Source organism: Mauremys reevesii, linkage group 15 (genome assembly GCF_016161935.1).
Source record: "Mauremys reevesii isolate NIE-2019 linkage group 15, ASM1616193v1, whole genome shotgun sequence".
Lineage (NCBI taxonomy): Eukaryota > Metazoa > Chordata > Testudines > Geoemydidae > Mauremys > Mauremys reevesii.
This window is the reverse complement of record NC_052637.1, coordinates 3,080,557-3,101,723: the sequence shown is the minus strand read 5'-3', so window position 1 is coordinate 3,101,723 and position 21,167 is coordinate 3,080,557. Positions and strand designations below refer to the sequence as shown.

At 52.2% G+C, this 21,167-nt stretch overlaps 2 protein-coding genes across 4 annotated transcripts in view; one reads left to right on the top strand and one right to left on the bottom strand.

Moving 5' to 3' along the window:
• Positions 1-21,167, bottom strand: part of LOC120383893 (zinc finger protein 84-like) — a 162,974-nt gene that overhangs the window by 99,000 nt on the left and 42,807 nt on the right. The gene's annotated exons all lie outside the window — the stretch shown is intronic.
• Positions 2,632-21,167, top strand: part of LOC120383927 (zinc finger protein RFP-like) — a 48,117-nt gene continuing 29,581 nt past the window's right edge. Inside the window, exons 1-5 of one of the 2 annotated variants that reach the window (XM_039502256.1) lie at positions 2,632-3,048; positions 10,361-10,456; positions 13,201-13,431; positions 14,666-14,688; positions 15,405-15,520. In XM_039502256.1, the coding sequence (XP_039358190.1) occupies positions 2,632-3,048; positions 10,361-10,456; positions 13,201-13,431; positions 14,666-14,688; positions 15,405-15,520 (883 nt within the window). The remainder of the gene's footprint in view (positions 3,049-10,360; positions 10,457-13,200; positions 13,432-14,665; positions 14,689-15,404; positions 15,521-21,167) is intronic. The other variant, XM_039502255.1, reaches the window with a different exon arrangement.

The following is a 21,167-nucleotide window of genomic DNA, read 5'->3' as shown; positions in this document are numbered from 1 at the left end:
TAACGGGATTGAGCAGTGACCAAGTACAAACAGGGATATACAATGAGTCTTAGCCCACGTACTGCTGTTAATGGGTATAACAAGGCATGCTCTTGGGGGACACTACTGAGAGGATCAATTCAGGAAAGAGCAGGGCATTCACAGCCCAAGGCTACACCCAACCAGCCAAACAGAGAGGACTTCACTTTCATCCCAGTGGCTAACCAGAAGTCAAACAAGCAATTCCCTCCAGATTCCCAGTATCACCACCAGCACCACTCTATATGGGGACGAACGGTTATGAAAACCAATACTTCAGTAAAAGAAAAAAAAAAGGTTACAAGCCCCATACCCAGGTCAATATACAAGTCAAATCTTACCCACAAATCACGCTGTTGCCAATCCTTTAGAATCTAAAATCTAAAGGTTTGTTCATAAAAAGAAAGAAATATAGATGAGAGTTAAAATTGGTTAACTGGAATCAAATACATACAACAATTGCAAAGTTCTTGGTTCAGGCTTATAGCAGTGATGGAATAAACTGCAAGTTCAAATCAAGTCTCTGGAGTACAATCAAAACAGCTTTGGATGGGTCGTTCAGTCCTTTCTTCAGAGCTTCAGTTTCTCGCAAAGTTCCTCCATATGTCAGAAGCAGGACTGAAGATCAAAATATAGGGCTTTCCAGGGCCTTTTATATCCTCTGCCATGTGGACGGAAACCCCTTTGTTCTTACTGCGGAAAATCACAGCAGCAAAATGGAGTTTGGAGTCACATGAGGGAGTCACAGGTCCATGCATGACTCAGTTTGCAGGCGGTAGCCATTGCTCACATGCTATCTTGAACGTTCCCAGGAAGGCTCCTCAGAAGTGGATTGGAGTCTCCCAAGGTCCACTATCAGTTAAGTGTTTCTTGATTTGGCACTTACTCAGAAGAGTCCTTTCTCAAGAAGCTGACCAAATGCTTCACTGATGCTACTTAAAATCAAACACATTGAGAAACAAGCAGATAGCCACTATTCATAACTTCAGATACAAAAACGATACACACATGCAGACAGCATAACCATAACCAGCAAATTACAACCTTTTCATGGACACCTTACTTGACCTTCTTTGTATAATATTTGGTGCAGCTCTAGGACCTTGGTTGCAACAATAATCTATACGGTCACAGTTCATTTCAGTAACATCACAATGGGCAAATCGGTAAGGCCTAAATTTTAAACAATGGCCTAATTCTGTATGTCTTGAAATACCTCTTCAAAATATGGGACTCGAGGGCACGTGTTCCAGCTGCATCCACAGCAGGAACTGGAGTCAGTGGGCGCTGCGGGTGCCCAGCCCCTGGGAGAACCAGCCCCTCAGCACTTAGGTCAGTACCGAAATTAGGACCCTAAATCAAAAGAGATTCTTGACATTTGGATCCAGCCCCTCAGTGTGCTCTGGCTCCTGGGCTGGCTAGAACGGCTGTTTGTGCCTCCTCCCCAGCAGCTGCAGGCACAGGGAGCGCCCCTGGGAGGGGCGGGAGGGAGTGGGGTTGGGGCAGGGACAGGCTGGAGGAGGGAGGGGTGGAAAGGACTAGACGGGTGTGGCCAGGGTGAAGCTGCTTCTCTTATATCCTGCACCTTGGCAAAGCCCCTTAGGACCATTAAAGCAGCGATGCGGCTCTAGCTGCAGCTCAGGACTTGCCTGGCTGCTGCTAAGGTCTGCACTGGCCCTTGCAGTCACTGAATAGGGGCCTACTGAACCACCCCTCTCTCTGCCTCAGTTTCCCCATCTCTACAATGCCTGTGTGTCTCTTGGCATTACAGTCTTTGGAGGACGAGGGCCTCACGGTGCTGAACTCTGAGCAGACGCTGAGCAAGTAGACCCAGAAAGCGAATGAGTCAGTGTCCTGATCCTGAAAAGTTTCAGTTTACTGAGAAAGGGGCAGAGCACAAAAATGTCACCCTACCTGTCTAACTGAATGTCTCTCAGTAACCAGCTGCACACAGTCCATCCGACAGCCAGGGCAGAGTAATGACAGGTACGATATGAACCATTTACGGGCTCACAGACAATTTTAACAGTTCTAAAGCTTCAATATTTTTGAATCTCAGTGTCCAGTGTCATTAAATAGTTCCAGTCTGACCAAAATATTGTCTGATCCCCACATAATTTCCCACAACCGTGAACATTTTAATTGGAATGAAATGCTTAAAACCCAGATTGTTGTGGAGCTGTGAAAGTTTAAATCGATAAATATAAAAATTGCTTAAAAAAAGATTATCTGTCAAAATTAGATATTATAAACAAAATTCTGCCCAGCCTATCACTCCTTAGACACCAGCTGCTTCTCCTCCAGGTTCAGCCTCACAGGGGGATGCCTCAGTGACCCTCCCCACCAGCACAGGGGCTGATTGCAGGACCAGAGTCCTAGTGATACATTAGGGGTTTTAATTAGAGGCTAATTTCACTGAAAGTTACCTGGCACACATGTGATTGTACATTTTTACACTAAAGCCTCCAGGGATTAAATTGGTTGGGTCCTTCCCTCTCAGCAAACAGCCTGAGTCATTTTCTGGCAAGGAAACACCCCCTTGCTGCTGCAGGTGGGGCATAGTGTGAATTCAGGAAATTGAAACTAACCCTGATCCGCTGTCCAGAGGGAGCCATGGCTGCAGAGAACCCTGTGGAAAGTCTCCAGGAGGAAGCGACATGTCCCGTCTGTCTGGAGTATTTCACAGAACCTGTCACTCTGGAGTGTGGGCACAATTTCTGCCGAGCCTGCATCAGCCAGTGCTGGGAGGGATCCGATACAGCCGCCTCCTGCCCTCAGTGCAGAGAAACTGTGCAACAGAGAAACCTCAGGCCCAACAGGCAACTGGCAAATGTCGTAAAAATCACCAAGCAGTTGAATTTACAGGCGGCAAAAGGAGCAGGAGGGGACGGGGTGTGTGAGAGACACCAGGAGGCTCTGAAACTGTTCTGTGAAGAGGATCAAACCCCCATCTGTGTGGTGTGCGACAGATCCCGGGCTCACCGCGCTCACACGGTGGTTCCCATCGAGGAGGCTGCCCAGGAGTACAAGGTAGGGAATTGCTGTGAAATTTAATGGGTTAACTTTTGGGTTTTAATGACAGGCTAATTTCACTGAGAGTTCCCTGTCACAGGTGTGACTCATCATTCAGCTCTGTAAAGTCTTCATTGTACGGGAGATGCTGTAACAAAATTAATGATCTGGCAATGTGGCAACAGAGGCAAAATATCAAATCTTGAAAGCAGGATCTACCCCCTGCCCCAGAAGCGCTACTCACTCCATATCCCTCCCCTCCATTGCTCTCCCCCACCCTCACTCATGGTCACCGGTCTGTATCAGGAGGTTGGGATTCAGGTGGCGGTGCGGGCTCTGGGCTGGGGCCGAGGGATTTGCAGTATGGGAGGGGGCTCTGGTCTGAGCCTGGGGCAGGGGGATGGGGAGCAGGTGAGGGCACAGGGTGCTGGCTCTGGGAAGAGGGTCAGGGCTGGAATAGGGGTTTGGGGGGCAGGAGGGGGTATGGGATGCTGGCTCCAGCTGGGCAGCACTGACTTACCTCAGGTTGCTCCCAGTCAGTAGTGCAGCGGGGCTAACGCAGGCTCCCTGCCTGTCCCAACCCTGCGCCACTCCTGGAAGGGGCCAATGTGCCCCTGTAGCCCCTGGAGGGGAGCATGTGGCTACACACGCTGCCCCTCTCTGCAGGAACCACTCCCGCAGCTCCCATTGGCCACAGTTCCCCATTTCTGGCCAATAGGAGCTGCGGGGGCGGTGCTTGCAGGCAGGAGCCCTGTGAAGAGAACCCTGCCCTCACCCCAGGCTGCGGGGGCAAGCTGGCCCCTTCTGGGAGTGCCGCACAGCTGCCAGAGTTTGCGATCAACTGGGAGAATCTCCAGGATCAACTAGTTGATTGCAATCGACTAGTAGGTTACCACTGGTCTAGCTAGACAAAAGGTGGGAAGGGAAACTGAGGCACAAAGCGGGGCAGCGAGTTGCACACAGTCACTGAGCATGTCAGTGACAGAGCTTAGCATAGAACCCAGATTTTCCCAGACCCAGTCCACAACCCGAACCACTTTGCCATGCTGCCATCTTAGCATCAGCCCCACCCAGTGATGAATTGTCTCTGTTAGGAGGGAGAGACGCCTTGATAAAGGTCCCAGGCCCAGCAGGGAGAGGAGGTTTCTCACTGGGATTCTGAACTCCAGTGTTTCTCCATGAGGGGTTAAACTCAGATGCTGCCGGCCTGCACTAGAGGAGATCACTGGGCTAAACGCTGTGTGGGACCCTGAGCACCTTCAGTCCGCACACAAAAGGGCTCCAGACAGCTCAGGTCCATGCCAAGTACCACTGGGATTACACTGGATTGTAGCAAAACCAACCCCAGGCTGGAGCTGACCGGTGCCAGTCTGACCTGCTCTGTTGTGTACGTGGGCAAGGACCAGTCAGACCTGTTCTGTTAGTCCAACCAGACAGCTTTTTGAAATCTCCCAGAATGCACTGCTTCCAGGATCTTTACCAGGGAATGGGACTGTGGAGTACCTACCCAGGGGCCATTGCCATGGAGAGGGGTTAGGACAGCCCTGGGGCAAACCCCAACCTATTCTTTGTACAGATCTGCATCATGTCTAATTAGGGAGGTCTCTGAGACATCCCCAGAACATCGGCTATACCCACGTCTGCATGCATGGGCCCATCCTCACCAGTATCAGTCACCCTGTGTGGACCCCACCACTGCTTTTTCCAGTGTTCCACCCCCTGCATCATTCTGCATGAAGGTGCCACCCCAGCCCCGCCCCCACTCTCACGGGTGTCCTCCTGCAGCCTCAGTCTTCTCCTCTCCCTTTTGCACCAGACAAAGCCATGTCCAGTGCTGGGTCCCTGACGGACAGGGATAGTGCTCCACAAAACTGGACTGTGCAGCTTCAAACCAGACGAATGGCCTCCCGATGTCTCATGAGTTTTGCCCTGGTGCTTAGACCAGCTCTGCCCAACCAGTGCAGCCCCAGGGCTTCAGGGCTGAAATCCCAGCCCGTATTTAAACCCTGGTGGCTTCTGAGGGTATGTCTACACTACAAGACTATTTCGAATCAACTTAAGTCGAATTTGTGGACTCGACCTTACGAAGTCGAATTTGTGTATCCACACTAAAAACACTAATTCGACTGTGTGAGTCCACAGTAACGGGGCCAGCGTCAAATTTGGAAGCGGTGCACTGTGGGAAGCTATCCCACAGTTCCTGCAGTCCCCGCTGCCCAGTGGAATGCTGGGTAGAGCCCCCAATGCCTGCTGGGGGGAAAAATGTGTCGAGGGTGGTTTTGGGTAACTGTCATCATTGAACCGTCAATCACGCCCTCCCTCCCTGAAAGCGCCGGCGGGAATCTGTTAGCGCACTTTTCTGGTCAGTGACAACGCGGACGCCACAGCACTGCGAGCATGGAGCCCGCTGCGATCATCGCTGCACTTATGGCCTTTGTCAACTCCTCGCACCTTATCGTCCACCTCTTCCACAGTCAGCTGCTGAGAAATCGGGCTACTTTTCAATGGTGCTGCGAGCACTGGTGGACCATGGGGGACGTTTTACCAACATCAACGTCGGGTGGCCAGGCAAAGTTCATGACGCATGTGTTTTCAGGAACCCTGCTCTGTTTAGACGCCTGCAGGAAGGTAGTTTCTTCCCGGACCACAAAATAACTCTTGGGGATGTGCAGATGCCTATAGTGATCCTCGGGGACCCAGCCTACCCGCTAATGCCCTGCCTCCTGAAGCCCTATACAGGCGCCTGGGACAGCGACAAGGAACTCTTCAAGTACCAGCGAGCAGCGAGCAGCGTGACCTGTGACTGTTCAGTTTCTTTACAGAGAAGCTGAACCTGCCCCTGTTTCTTTACCAAGTTACTGTTGACCAGCATCGGCAGTTACATACCCCTTCCACCCCGCTTCCCCCACTTCCAACACACGTTTAAAAATAAAATTCATGTTCCACTGTAACTTTACAAAGGTTTCTTTATTGATGACTTTGCATTAAAGGGTTGAAACTGGGACGCAGACTGTGCTGGTAGGGTGTGCGGTGATGTAAAGACCACCTCTAAACTTGAGGAATGACAGGCTCCTGCTCCCAGAGCAGTCTGCAGTGCTGGACTGGTTGTTTCAACGGAGCCTGCTATCCCTCCTTTTTGGGACTCTGTGTGCGGGGGCTATGTGGCCTTGTGGCGGGGGAGGACGGATACAGATTCCTCTGCTGCGTGGCTCTGTGGTCCAGGACAGGGACCGTTGCATGAGATCTGTAACCCCCCTCCCCCGCTACAAAGTCACGTACCCCCCCACCCACACAGAACCTGCAAACCACCTCCCATACCGACCAGGGTGCCTACTGACTGCACTGTGTGTGTGACCTGCTGCTGATCCTGCCCCCGTCTCTGTACCCTGCTAAAGGTGACTGTCCTATGCAATACCCTACCCCCTTCCCCACCCACCCCTTCAAACGCAGCATTGTGTAAAAAAGCATGACGGAAACAGTAATTAACAGCAAAGTATTTTTAATAATTAACCAGACAGTCAGGGGATGAAACTGGGATTGGGGCTAGGGTGAGTCAGGAAGGGAAGGAATTCTCAAAAATTAGGGTATGAGAGCTTTTGTCTACCTGAGCACTCTGCTGGGGTGCAGTGATAGTTTTCACGGCCCCTGGCACCACTCCTTCTGGTTACTTTGGGTGACGGGAGGTATGGGACTTTGTGGCAGGGAGGCAGTTGCAGATACTCTGCGGGGGGGCTCTGTCCTCCTGGCTGCGGTCCTGCAGAACATCCACAAGGCGCCAGAGCGTGTCCGTTTGCTCCCTCATTAGTCCAAGCAGCGTTTGAGTCGCCTGCTTGTCTTCCTCACGCCACCTCTCCTCCCGTTCGCTGTGTGAGCGCTGGTACAGAGAGAGGGTCTCCCTCCAGTGGTTCTGCTGGTCTGCCTCGGCTCGGGAGCACCCCATAACTTCAGCGATCATCTCGTCCCGTGTCTTTCTCTTTCGCCGCCTAATCTTTGCCAGCCCCTGTGAGGGGGATGCTTTGGCAGGTCTGGAGACAGTCGAAGCTGTGTGATGGGAAAGAGGGAGTGAATTCCTTGCAAAGATACATTTCTGCGAACAATGAACACAGTCTAGTCTGTGTCTGTGAACAAGACCATGCACAGCACCTATCTCGTCCGCACTCCTGCAGCAGGCAATCCGGAAAGCATAAACTCTGCCCCTGTTCCACCCCATCGCAGTGTCCCCCGACCCTTGGAATTCCGGGTTGAGATCCCAGTGCCTGATGGTGCAAATTTCATTGTTGCGGGTGGTTCTGGGTACATGTAGTCACTCATTCCTTCCTCCGGGAAAGCAACGCCAGACAATCATTTCAAGCCCGTTTTCCCTGGATTGCCCTGGCAGACGCCATAGCGTGGCAACCATGGAGCCTGTTTTGCCTCTTGTCACTATCACCGTATGTATACTAGATGCCGCGGACTGAGGCGATTCAGCAGTGCTACACAGCAGCATTCATTTGCTTTTGCATGATAGCACAGATGGTTATCAGCCATATTGTACCATCTACCATGCCATTGTAAATTGGCAAGGTGATGATGGTTACCAGCCGTATTGCATTATACCTTCTGCTGCTGTCATAGGTGCCCCTGGCCAAGATCAGCTGGGGGCGCAAAAGACAAAACTGGGAATGACTCCCTGAGTCAATTCCTCCTTTATGGTATCTAAAAATAGAATAATTCCTGCATAGAAAATGGGGCTAGTGTAGTAGAGATCCAGTGTTTCAGAGAACCAGAGAGCACAGCCGCTCCGTGTCAGATTATGCAGGAATGATGAGCTGCATGGCATTCACAGGGGGTGCTCCTGCAACAACCCCACCTGTTGCTTCCCTCCTCCCTCAGCCTTCCCGGGCTACCGTTGCAGTGTCCCCTGATTTGTGTGCTAAAGTAATAAAGAATTCAGGAATAAGAAATAGTGACTTGTTACTGAAATGAAATGAGGGGAAGGCAGCCTCCAGCTGCTATGATTGTCCAGACAGGACATTAAGCAGTATGGTGGGAGAGGAAAACAGCATCCTGCTGCTATGACAGTCCAGAATCTTTTCTTTACACATGAAGGGCGGGGGCTGATGGAGCTCAGCCCCCTGTTGCTATGATGAAGACGGTTAGCAGGCCATCTACTTATGGGCTGATGACGAGGACGGGTATCAGTCGTATTGCACTACACCATCTACAGCAAGGCTGATGATGATGATGATGATGATGATGATGATGATGATGATGACGACTGGACCATCAGCCACCCATGAGGCGGAGGGGGGAAAGGATGCTACAGTACAGTGCCGCAGCATAGCGTCTACCAGCAGCATTCAGTACACATAGGGTGACATTTAAAAGAGTCAAGAGACGATTTTTTTTCCTTTTCCTTCTGGGGGCGGGGGAGGGGGGTACATTGACGAGCTATGCCCTGAACCGCCACGAACAATGTGTTTGACCGTACAGGTATTGGGAGATCAGCCAAGAATGCAAATGCTTTTCGGAGACTGCAGGAACTGTGGGATACCTTGCGTCCTCAGTCCCCCCTCCCTCCATGAGCGTCCATTTGATTCTTTGGCTTTCTGTTACGCTTGTCACGCAGCAGCGTGCTGAGTCTCTGCTATGCCGTCTGTCCGGAGATTTTTTAAACATACTTTGGACCAGGCGTAACATTACAGTAATTCCCCTAATTAGATGCAGGAGTTGCCGAGCGAGATCGCACTGAGGAGGGTCACTGAAGGAGATAGAGAGCGCATGCTGCGTGAAAGCCAGCACAAACCAGGGCCCTATGCAGCCGTGCTCGGGGAGGCAATGCTCCCTGAGTACCTCATGAAAGCCTGGTGCGGAAAACTGTGCTACCACGGAGCACCCAATAAGGCAGCTCTCCCCAGGAACCTCCTGCGGAGGCTTTTCGATTACCTCCAGGAGAGCTTCGTGGAGATCTCCCAGGAGGATTTCTATTCTATCCCCATATATGTAGAGACCTCCTTTTCACATACTTCAGCTTCCTGTTATATTAAGAATAAAAGTTTACATGTTTAAAGCACTTACCGACTGCTCCTTCCCCTGATTCAGGGTCCGGGTTAACGGCCGGGGAGGGTTGATAGGGGATCTCCGTGACGGTGATGAAGAGATCCTGGCTGTCGGGGAAAGCAGCGTTGTAAGCGCTGTCGCCTGCCTCGTCCTCCACAAACCCTTCCTCATCTTCCCCGTCCGCGAACATTGCCGAGGAACTGTCCGTCGACACTGTCCCATCGTCAGAGTCCATGGTCACTGGTGGGGCAGTGGTGGCAGGCTCCGTAGCGTCCGTTTGCCCCTTTGATTTTTTGGTAGCCTTGTCTGGGGGTCCTTGATTTTCACATGGCGCTGCGTTGCATCCCGCCTGTATCCTCTGTCTGCCATGGCTTTGGAGACCTTCTCGTAGGTCTTTGCATTCCGTTATTTGGAGCGCAGCTCCGAAAGCACAGACTCCTCGCTCCACACACCGATCAGATCCAATACTTCCCGGTCAGTCTATGCTGGGTCCCTCTTTCTATTCAGAGATTACATGAACTCCTCTGCTGGAGAGCTCTGCATTGCTGCCGGTGCTGCTGAGCTCGCCCCGATGTCCAACCACGAAATGAGAGTCAAACTGTCCAGACAGGAAAAGGAATTCAAATTTTCCCGGGGCTTTTCCTGTGTGGCTGGTCAGAACATCGAAGCTCGGACTACTGTCCAGAGCATCAACAGAGTGGTGCACTGTGGGATAGCTCCCGGAGCTACTAAGTTCGATTTGCATCCACACCTAGCCTAATTCGACATAGCCATGTTGAATTTAGCGCTACTCCCCTCGTCGGGGAGGAGTACAGAATTCGAACTAAACAGCCCTCTATGTCAAATTAAATGGCTTCCTGGTGTGGACGGGTGCGCGGTTAATTCGATTTAACGCTGCTAAATTCGACTTAAAGTCCTAGTGTAGACCAGGCCTGAGATTTGTATCCCTTTGTTTGTTATACCTTCAAAAAACAGGTTTATTGATTCACCCCCATGTGACTCCAGTGCCCTGTTATGCTCTGTACCATTAATCAATTCACAAATACCAGTAAAGCTTGGGTATAATTGAGATCTCTTGCTAATTACTAAAAACACTGAACCAGAATTGGTAATGAGTCTGAATGTGACACGCTCCTAGTTTCCATTAATGAGGTTTCATCACCTTGGTGGTCCTGATGTCGCTAAGCGATTAGAACCACAGTCATCTTGGGTTTCGGGTGGAAAAACACCCACTTCCAAGCACTTCTCAACTATCCAGATGAAACCTCCCAAATCATTTCTGTTTCTTCAGGAAAGAATCCAGGCCCATTTGAAAACTCTGAGGGAAGAGAGAGAAAAGCTGCTGGGATTGAAAGCGACTAGAGAGAGGAATTGCCGGGAATATCTGGTAGGTACCTGTTGTTATGAACCAGTTGTGGGACTGGCAGTGGGAGGTCTGATTGGAGGCAGATTCCTGTGTGGCCTACGTGAACATGAGCTTTGTGTGTGTTTCTCCATGATCATGGATTGCTGGATTCATAGGCAGCAGGTTTGTATAATTTTTGGTGGGGCCCAAAATGGTTGTGCCCCCCGCTGCCGCCCTGTAAGCCGATATAAAATGAAGCTACAACGTGTCAGTGCCACAAGATTACAAGGGTCAATTAAGTGGAAAGTCAGAAGCAGCACTTGCCTACTTCAATATACAGTATTATATTTTGTTGCACCTGTTGTGATGAAGTGGGAATGTTCTTAATATTTTCTGTGAATACTGTGTGTGTGCCTCAGTTTCCCCTGCAAGATGCCACACCAGTGCCTCCCCCACACACACACCTCCTCCCTCCCCAGCCCTGGGTCACTGGTAACGCTCCCTGGGCAGGTCATTCAGCAGCAATTTTGTATGTGCACAAAACATAGACAGGATTGGTTCCCATATGTTTACAGAGGTGCAGTAAAGTGGAACAATTTTCAGCTTGTGTGATTGGAAGATACCTGGATGCATATTATAAGACTGTCCTCCATAAATGAGGAAAAGTTGAGGTGCCTTTATTATCCTGTTGTTCCACTCTTTCTTTCTATGGGGAATTTGCCAATGCAATATCACTGTCTTCCTTTCAAACAAACAAAAAGGCAATGGCTGTTGAAAATAGCAATTCCAGTCCTAATAAGCATTTCTTGCTCAATTTTATCCTGCTTTTTCTACAGCAAGTTACAGTGGATCAGTATATTTGATTTGGGAGAAATGAAGTAACAGCTGCCCAAACTGAGCTTGAGCACTCCTGAATCCTGAGGTGTTCAAATCTGGAAGGCAGGTGCTGGGGCTTGTGGGCTCCACAGAGGAGCATGGCAGCCAGACACTCTTGTCTGAGTGGCACGGTAAAGGGCTGGAGGTTGGAGAAGAGGTAGGGAGTTCAGGGGGCAGTCCAGGGACCGGGCGCAGGGGTGGTTGGATGGGGCAGCGGTTTCGGGGGGCAGTCAGGGGACAGGCAGCAGTAGGATAGGCATGGGAGTCCCAGAGGTTTATCAGGGGACAGATAGGGGGTGGGGTCCTGGGGGGAAGTTGGGTGGGGTCTCAGGAGGGGGCAGTTGGGGACAAGGAGAAGGGAGGCTTAGATAGGGGCTGGGGTCCCAAAGGGCAGTTGGAGCAGGGGTCTTGGGAGGGACCAATCGGGGACAAAGCAGCGGCATTTAGATAGGGGTGGGGTCCTGGGGGCAGTTAGGGGCAGGAGTCCCAGGAGAGGGGTATCAGGGAATAAGGACCACCAGCGGTGTTAGATAGGGGGTGGGGGTCCTGGGGGGCAGTTGGGACAGAGGTCTGGGGAGGGGGCAAACAGCGGCTGCATGCCGGGATTGAAACAGCCCTGGGCTGCCGGCAGCCACAGGCAGCCCTGAGCCCTTTAAATCCCAGCCACGGCTCAAAATCTCTGCGGGCAGCCCAGAGCGCTCTAATTCCCGGCTCCGGCTGGGATTCAAAGGGCTCTGGGCTCCCCGCCGCTGCGGGCAACCCAGAGCCTCTTGATTCCCAGCCAAGGATGGGATTTAAAGGGCTCTGGGCTCCCCACCGCTGTGGGCAGCCCAGAGCCCTCTGACTCTCGGCCGCGGCTCAGATTTAAAGGGCTCTGGGCTCCCCGCCGCTGCAGGCAACCCAGAGCCCTCTGACTCCCGGCTGCGGTTGAGATTTAAAGGGCTCTGGGCTCCCCGCCGCTGCGGGCAACCCAGAGCCTTTAGTCCCAACGCGGCTGGGATTTAAAGGCTCTGGGCTCCCGTCACTGCGGGGCCCAGAGCCCTCTGATTCCTGGCGCGGCTGAGATTTAAAGGGCTCTGGGCTCCCCGCCGCTGCGGGCAACCCAGAGCCTTTTAATTCCCGGCCGTGGCTGGGATTTAAAGGGCTCTACGCTCCCCGCTGCCGCGGGCAGCCCAGGGCCCTCTGACTCCCAGCCACGGCTGGGATTTAAAGGGCACTGGGCTCCCCGCTGCTGCGGGCAACCCAAAGCCTTTTAATTACCGGCCACGGCTGGGATTTAAAGGGCGCTGGCCTAGCAGCTGCTGCGGGTGACCCAGAAACCTTTTAATTCCCGGCGGCTGGGATTTAAAGGACGAAACCTAGCTCCAAATTTTTGTGGAGCAGAGACCCTGACTGTGAATATTCCTGGGGCTTTAATCCCAGGAGCCCATATAAGTTGGCGCCCATGGCTGGGATTGATTCATGTGTAGACAAGCCCTAAGCTTTCATTTCAGTTGATGAGTAGCCCTTGTGGCTTGCCTGAATTCACACAAATGTCCCTGTGAAGTGCTTGTCCTCTGTGTCTAGACATTTTGTGCATTTTTAAAACATTTGTTTATTTTAACTCCCCTGATGTCTCTGTTAGTGTAGTGTTGAGTCCTGCCTCCTGCTGCTCTGGGTCTGAATTTCCACAGACCATAAATAACAGAAGATGCTAACCATGACTGACAGAGAAACATCCCGTTCACAGGGATACAGGGCCAAAAGGGAAGGTGTGAGAGAATCCCCTGCCTAGTACCCACAGGGTAGAGTCAAATGTCAGAAATCTGAGGATTTTCAAAGAAAATCACCCTCCTGCACACTCAGCTCTCCATGAAAGGACCCTGGGCTCCATCCATGTCCCTGACCAGCCCTTGCCCTATTTCATACAGAAACAAACACAAACCGAGAGGCAGAAGATTGTGTCTGAATTTCAGCAATTGCAGCAGTTCCTGGAGGAACAGAAGCGACTCCTGCTGGCCCAGCTGGAGAAGCTGGACAAGGAGATTGTGAGGATCCAGAATAAAAATCTCAGTAAATTCTCCGAGCAGATTTCCCGTCTGAGTGAGCTGACCCGTGAGCTGGAGGGGAAATGTCAGAAGCCAGCGAGTGAATTCCTACAGGTGAGACTGAATGAGAAACATAGGTGGGTGCTCCAGGACAGCCAGCTCTCCCCCTCAGTGCTACCCACCGTCAGCCCTGCCGATCAAGTCCTCCCACTTCTTCCAGCACCATCTGCCTGCTGCAATCAGCTGTTCCACTGTGTGGCGAAGATGCTGGGAGGGAGAGGAGCGGGAGTGTGCTCATGTTAGGATTCCTCCTCACTTTGAACTCTGGGGGACAGATGTGGGGACCCACATGAACGACCCCCTAATCTTATATTCAATCAGTTTAGGTTAAAAACTTCCCCAAGACAAAAAGTCCTTTGCTTGTCCTTGCTGCCACCACCAAGTGATTTAAACAAAAATTCAGACATGGGTCACTTGGAATCCCTATTCCCCAAAATATCCCCCAAGTGCCTTCACCCCTTTCCTGGGAGGCTTGAGAATAATATACCAACCAATTGCCTTTAATGTAAGTACAGACCAGACCCTTATCTTTAGGACACTAAAATCAATCAGGTTCTTTAAAGAAGAACTTTATTATAAAGAAAAAAGTACAAGAATCACACCTGTAAAATTAGGATGGAAGGTAACTTTACAGGGTAATAAAAGGATTTAAAACACAGAGGACTCTCCTCTGGACTCAGCTTCACAGTTACAAAAACAGGACTAAAACTACGTCTTAGCATAGGGAAAATTCACAAGCTAAAACAAAAAAATAACCAAACGCATTTCCTTGCCTTAGTTAGAATTTTTGTAGTCTTAGACGGATCATTTCAGGTAGGTTTTCAGGAGATGATGTCCCTGCTTGGTCTATCTCTCTATCAGGAGAGGGAACAAACAAACAGAGCCCAAACAAAACCTCCCCCAACCCACCAGATTTGGGGAAAGGTTTGGAGTGGAGGTGGGGCATGGGGTTGAGCACCCCCAAGGACAATTGGAAACCGGCACTCATCATTAGAAACATGCCAGACCCCCACAGAGGGAGGAGCGGGCTGCTGAATCATAAGCACTGGACTCCAGCAGTCGGAGATCTCAGTGTCACTCGGAATGTGCATTGCTGACATCTGAGTGAGTATTATTCTTAGCAGAGTCACAGAGATATGAAAGATGGAAAAGCCCCATTAGCTCAGAATCAATGGCCCTGGGGACAGGGCAGGGTCTCTTCCCCCATACTTCCTAAATCCCTTCCCTGGAATCCCCTGTGTGCGTGTGTCAGAGGGGACTGAAATTCTTTTGTCTCTCTCTCCTCTAGGATGTCAGAACCACCTTGAGCAGGTATGTGGCTCCCTCACACTCCACAATGCTGGGAAAGAGCTTGATGATGAGGGTAGCACCGCATCTCCCCAGGGCTCTACAGCAAAATGTGTGGGGAGATCACGTGTTGGATACAAATCTCTCTGATCAACTCCATCCTGGGGTGCTCACTCTTGTACAGAAGACTCTAGAATTCTCCTGTCAGTGGGAAAGACTGACCTCAAGTATTTTGTAGAGATGTCACATCCCTGGGGGACTGGCTGCTTCAGGATTGTGGGGATGGAATATGGGCCTGTCACTGCTGGATCCTGGTCACTGTTCAGCCCAGGGCAGTAGTTTTCAAGAGCCTTTCCCCATCTGAGGGCTGTTTGGAGACCTGTGAGAAATGAGCTGGGGAAGGGGTAGTTGGTGTCTCAGTCTAGTTCCTAGAGGCAGATTTCTACAGCACTTCACCTGGGAACCTCCTGTCCCTCAGAGCATGGAGGCCTAGGAGCAGATTGGCCATGGAGACTCAATTCCCCTTTTGTCCCCAGAGCTGGTCTCTCCAGACCAGAGTTGAAGAATATTAATGACCTTTGAAGGGAAGGCTGCTTGGTCCTGGGCTGTGTTGCACCTGCTCTGAGGCTGGGAGAAGTCGAGAATTCTAACTCCAGGCCCATTAGAGCAGCGACTCTCTAGCCAGAACTTATAATGAGTCACACAGTAAAATATAATCACGTGAAATTGTTTCCCTCCAGGTGTGAGAAGAGGAAGTTCCAGCAGCCAGAGGAGATTTCTCCTGAACTGGAAGAGCGAGTCAGTGGTTTCCCCCAGAAAACGATTGTGCTAATGGAGATTCTGGGGAAGTTCAAAGGTACCTAGAAGGGATCTAGGAATAGAAATTGGGATGCGCCTCTGAGAAGAGAATGGTGCTGATCAATTGGTTCACACTTAGATGATGCTGTTAAATTAAGAAATGACTCAAAGACTTTAAGGCCAGACGGGACCATCATGATCATCCAGTCTGACCAACTGCACACTGCAGGCCACAGAATCTCACCCACCCACTCCTGCAATTGACCCTAACCTCTGGCCAAGTTACTGAAGTCCTCAAAACATGATTGTATAACCTCAAGTGTAACTGGTTGAGCACTCAGCAGTGCGGTGCCTCCTGCTGGTCAGTCAGGGAATTAGCTTTCCCGCTCCAGAGCGCCCACTGCTGGCCAGTGTCTCTCCTGCCTCAGGCCCCTCCATGTCCCTCCTGGACGCCAGTGCCCCTTACCTTGGGGTTCTGCCCACAGCAGTACCCCCACACTCTGGGTATCCTCTCGCAGGGGCATCCCAACCCTCTATACCCACCTTGCCTCAGTGGTTATTGCCAGTCATCTAGCCCCCTTTCTCTGGGGCAGCCTGCAGTCCACCATATCCACTCATCATTAGCAAAGGAGTTGGACCTACGGCCTTTCTAACCCTAGTACCATCCCTGGCCCTTAACAAGGCCTCAGCCTGAGGACTTGCCAGGCCAGAGGTCGCCAGCTCTGCCTGCCCGCCCCAGCCCTGCTCTGTGTAAGGTACCTTGTGCCAATCCTCCCGCACCTCAATTTCCACGTTGATAAAATAATTTTACTATTATTTCCATATCTGCCTATGAAGGACAAGGTCCTGTCGTGCTGTCGTGCTGCTGTCGTGCTGCTCTCTGTACAGACACTGAGTAAACAGACCCAACAGCTCACAGTTAGAGCCAAAATTTCACAAACTCTCAAGATCCCGTTAGTGTCAAAGGGACCCAAGTGGGTAAAGTTACTTTGTATGATCTGGGTCAAGATTACGACAAAAAGGCAGTAAATGAATGAGACAAACCAACCAGAGTCTGAAGGGAGGGAGGGGATGAGGAGGGAAAAGTAAATCTCTTACAAATTGTATGTCCTGGGATAGTTGTGAGGCTGCAAGGCTGATGGCTCCATTGCTGAGAGATGCCTGATTGAGAGGGGAAATAGGTTTCAGACCTTTTTATATTAAATACCTGAGTGTGTCTCTGGGCCTCTCTGTCTGTTTCTCTGTCATAATTATGAAACAGTTTCAGAGTGGGGATGCTCTTATGAATATGAAAGTCTGAAATCTCACCTCTCTTCTCCTTTCTCCCCCAAGACACTTTGCCGTCTGAACTGGAGATAAAAAGAGGAGAATTCTTTGGAGCACACAGACAGGGTGAGTTTGCAAGTGAAGATTGCCTTTAAATTATGAGAAAATTCCAGAGAAAACGTCTTCATGAGATTGTAGCCAAAGTTACCAACCAAACTGACAGCGACCATGACACACACAGTCCTCAAAATAACACATTAAGCGGTAAGGAGATCCAGGGGCCCATGTCTCCCCCACAACACACACACACTTTAAAGCTGGGATGACCAGGACACTTTTCAGCATGGGCATAGTTTGGGGAAGAGGGCCACGTTGCCCTGACACACTGTAAGCCTTGGCAGGGGTGGAGCATAGCCGGCAGTATCTATGCTTAGGGCAGGGCAGCTGAGCAGCTCCTCTCTGTGTAGTGCAGCCCCTGCCCACAGCACCAATCTCGCCCTGGTGCTGGCCTCTCTCAGTGGCCCCACCCTGCTCCTCTTTCCTGAGGCCCTGGCCAGGTCAGAAGCCAGAACCAGGCTGCCATTCAGGGACTGCACTGGGAAGCCCTGGATACTCCACCTGCCCAGGGTGGTGCACCCCAGGGAGTGGGGACATGGGCTGGGGACTGCTGCCAAAGGCCCATGGACCCATGTCCAGGGCAGGTGGAGTGTCAGGGGCTCTCCATGGCAGGCAAGTCTCCCAGCCTGGCCAGGGGGCAGGGCCTCAGTCAGGGCCATTGAGCTGTCGGGGACACAAAAACAGTCCTGACACCACCCCTAGTGCTGAGTTCATGCCCATTCTGATGAACAGAAACACTCTTAACTGAGTCACACGCGAACAGAGCTCCCTGCCACATCCTCTGCTTCACCCCGGTGCAGGGTCTCCATCGCTCTTCTCCAGCATCCTGCCTTTCCTCTGGGCAGCGCTGGGCTCTCCCACTGGAGCCGCTCCCTGCTTCCGGGACTGGGGAGATGCTCTCCCTGTGATGTTGGCAGCTCCTCTCTTCTCTCTAGGCTGGGGATGGTGCTACCCACCCAGTGCCACCTCCTACTCTCTGGTCTTAAGTGGCTGTTCCCCAGTGCTGCACCTTCCTCTCTGTTCCTGGCCTGGGAGTGGAGGCTGCATTAGGGAAGGAGCTTCCCTCTGGGGTATAAAGCTGGTACCTGCCACTTCTGCTCCCTCAATAAAAACTTCTGACGCCTTCCTGGCTGTGTCTGTGCTGCTGGGAATGGGGCAACACCAGCAGCGGGATGTGGGAGCTGAAGCCTCTGTGATCAATGAGAAACTAATGAAGTGGAACCTGTTACAAAGACTGAGGAGCTGCAGTGACATCTCTGCTCAGTCTCAGGGCTGGTCTACACGGGGAGAGGGGTCGATCTGAGATCGCAACTTCAGCTACGTGAATAGCGTGGCTGAAGTCGAAGTATCTTAGATCGATTTACCTCTCGTCCTCACGGCAAGGGATCAACGTCTGCGGCTCCCCCTGTCGACTCCGCTACCGCCGTTCATGCTGGAGGAGTTCCGAAGTCAACAGGAGCGCGTTCGGGGATCGATATATTGTGTCTCAGTCGATCGCTACCCGCCGATACGGCAGGTAGTCTAGACGTACCCTCAGGTGTCCAGGACAGAGGCAGTTCCCTGGGATCTGGGACTGTCCCAGCCTGAATGGGGCTGCTGGGGAGCGTGAGAAATGGTCCCAGCCTCCCCCAGGGCTGAGCTCTGCCCCTAACACTCTGATTCTCTCTCCAGGGAATGTGACTCTGGATCCAGACACGGCTCATCCCAAACTCGTCCTGTCTGAGGATTGGAAAAGTGTGAGACGGGGAGACACACACCAGCGACTGCCCGACACCCCTGAGAGATTTGACACTGAGCCCTGTGTGCTGGGCTGTGAGGGATTCACCTCGGGGAGACATTGCTGGGAGGTGGAGGTGGGGCTGGGGCGCTGGGCTGTGGGGTGGCCAGAGAGTCTTTGAGGAGGAAGGAGAGATCAGCCTTAGCCCTGAGGGGATCTGGGCTGTGGGGCGGTTGGGGGACAGTTCTGGGCTCTCACCTCCCCTACAACCCCCCTGCCCCTGAGCTGGTTCCCCAGCAGGATCCGGGTTTGTCTGGACTGTGACCGGGGGCAGGTGACATTTATCGATGCAGGTGACGAGGCCCTGATCTTCACTTTCCCGCCAGGCTCCGTCCCTGGGGGGAGAATACGACCCTGGCTCCGGGTGGGGGTAGGATCCCGGCTCCAACTGTGTCCCTGAGACACGCAGCAGACACAGTTGAGGGGGAAACCGGAAATCAGCCTCACTAGCCTCATGGACCCCACCCTCTGACACTCCCATCTACCCAGACCCTGGTGCCTCATCTCTATGGCCACTGGAAGTTCCTCCCCCACCCTCTTTGCAGCCCCAGGGATGCGGGGGGAGGAGGGGGAAGACCCCTGGGACTACAGGAGGGGCCATGAGGGGCAGAGGTGGGGGCTGGGCAGGGGGCAGAACTAACAGCCAGGCTTGGGACAGGCAGCGGTGGGGGTGGCAGGGACACAGCATTGATCAGTCAGGGTTTGGGGGGTTGGGAGAAGCAACAGCAGCCAGGAGCATTTTGTACAGTTCTGTGTCCTTAGATCTCACTGGGGGCTCCCAGCCCAGGATCAGCACGAGGGGAAGGGATAAGATCAGGGAAGGAAGAGAGCAGCCGAGGGGGATGATCTGTGACAGGGGGGAGAGACACAGGGAAATAAACAGGGAAGGAAACTGAGGCTAAAACAATGATGACTAGAAAAGGACAGTACGAAAGGAAAGGGAACGTGAGCGGGATGGGAGATTTATTACATGTTACTGAAAGTGAGACTGTAACTCATTAATTCCCTATATTAATTCCTGGCCATTGGTGCTATTTTAGTGCCATAAAGAAAACTGTTCTCAGTAGCTGGGGATCTCCTTGCCGTGCTGCAGTTATTAAAGCTCCTTCTCAGCTCCTTTTACTTTGCTACTTTCCAGCTACTTACTGTAAATAAAACATTACAAACAATTCTTCGTGTTTGTTCCACTTTAATGTCCCAGTTGCAGGTGTGGGGGCGTCATGGGATTTGCTTCCCAGCAGTTTGGTCCCCCGCAGCACCACAGGAATATTGCACCCATGGTCAGCTCCAGGCACCAGCAAAGGAAACTGGGGCGGCCAATGAAAGCGGCGGCAATGCATCAGTTGTTGGGCCAGCACGTCGGATCGGCAGCAGCAGCTCAATCTGCCCACTTCAGTGCTTGGCGGCAATTCGGCAGCGGTCCTTCACTTCACTCTTCGGATAAGTGCCTATTTCTGGGCTGCATAGGAACGTGTCTCTCTGTAGCAACCCACAAACAGGAACGCACCGTCTGACATCGGGGCCTCCGGTCATGGCAGCTGCCAGTGCCTGGTAGTGGTGGCAGCAGCTGGGAGCCCCAGGCCCTTTGAAATCGCCCCAGCAGGCTGCAGGGCTCCTAGGCGCACACGCTGGATGGGTGCAGTGGCACATTAGGGAAGGAAAAGCCCCGACCCTGGCAGGAGCCGCACGGGCCAGGGGTGGGAGAAGAAACTCTGGACCGTGGTAGCTGGGCTGGGGTTGGGCAGGGTGGGTAGGAAAAGCCCTGGACTCCAGCAGGAACCACACAGGATGGGGTGGGGGGCAAGAAGATGTTGGGCTGAAGCCCTGACAGCTGAGTCCCTCTCGCTCCCATGCCCCCTGCACAGATCTGGCTCTCACTCTCCGGCTGTGGAGAAATTCAGCCCAAACTACTCACCTTGGTATCTCCAGTTCCCCCCTCACCACGCAGCCATGAAGGGATTCAGCCTCGGAGGCAGGGTCAGCATTAGCCCCATGTGGCAGGTGGGATCTAGGGTACACAGAGGTGAAGTGACTTTCCCAAGGCTAAGCGGGGAGTCAGTGGCAGAGCAGAGAATCAAACCCAGCACACCTGAACGCCAGGCCTGTGCTTGAACCACTAGGCCACCCTTCCTACCTGAGGAGGGGGAATCTCCTCTGCGGGCACTAGACAGAGCCCCCAGGAGGTGGGGAGCAGAGAGAGATGGGTAAAAGGACATGGGTGGGAAGCAAGAAGGGGGAAACATCAGGAAGGGGAGCAAGGACTTAGAAAAGAAACAAGAGCGAGAGAAAGGGGCAGGGAGAGCGATAGGAAAGGAGAGAGGGAAAACTCCCCACTGCTTGTGTCTCCCATCCACCTTCTTCCCACAGCCGTCAGTGCCCTCAGTTCCCAACCAGGCGCTAAGCAGGGCTGAGGCACAGAGTGAACACAGTGTCTTTACACAGGGATGTCAGTGAACACAGCTTGTAGCTGAGTGTAATGATTTTAATACACTGTAATTCATGGTAATGTAATGCTGTAGTTCATTGCTATTTTAATAATGACATT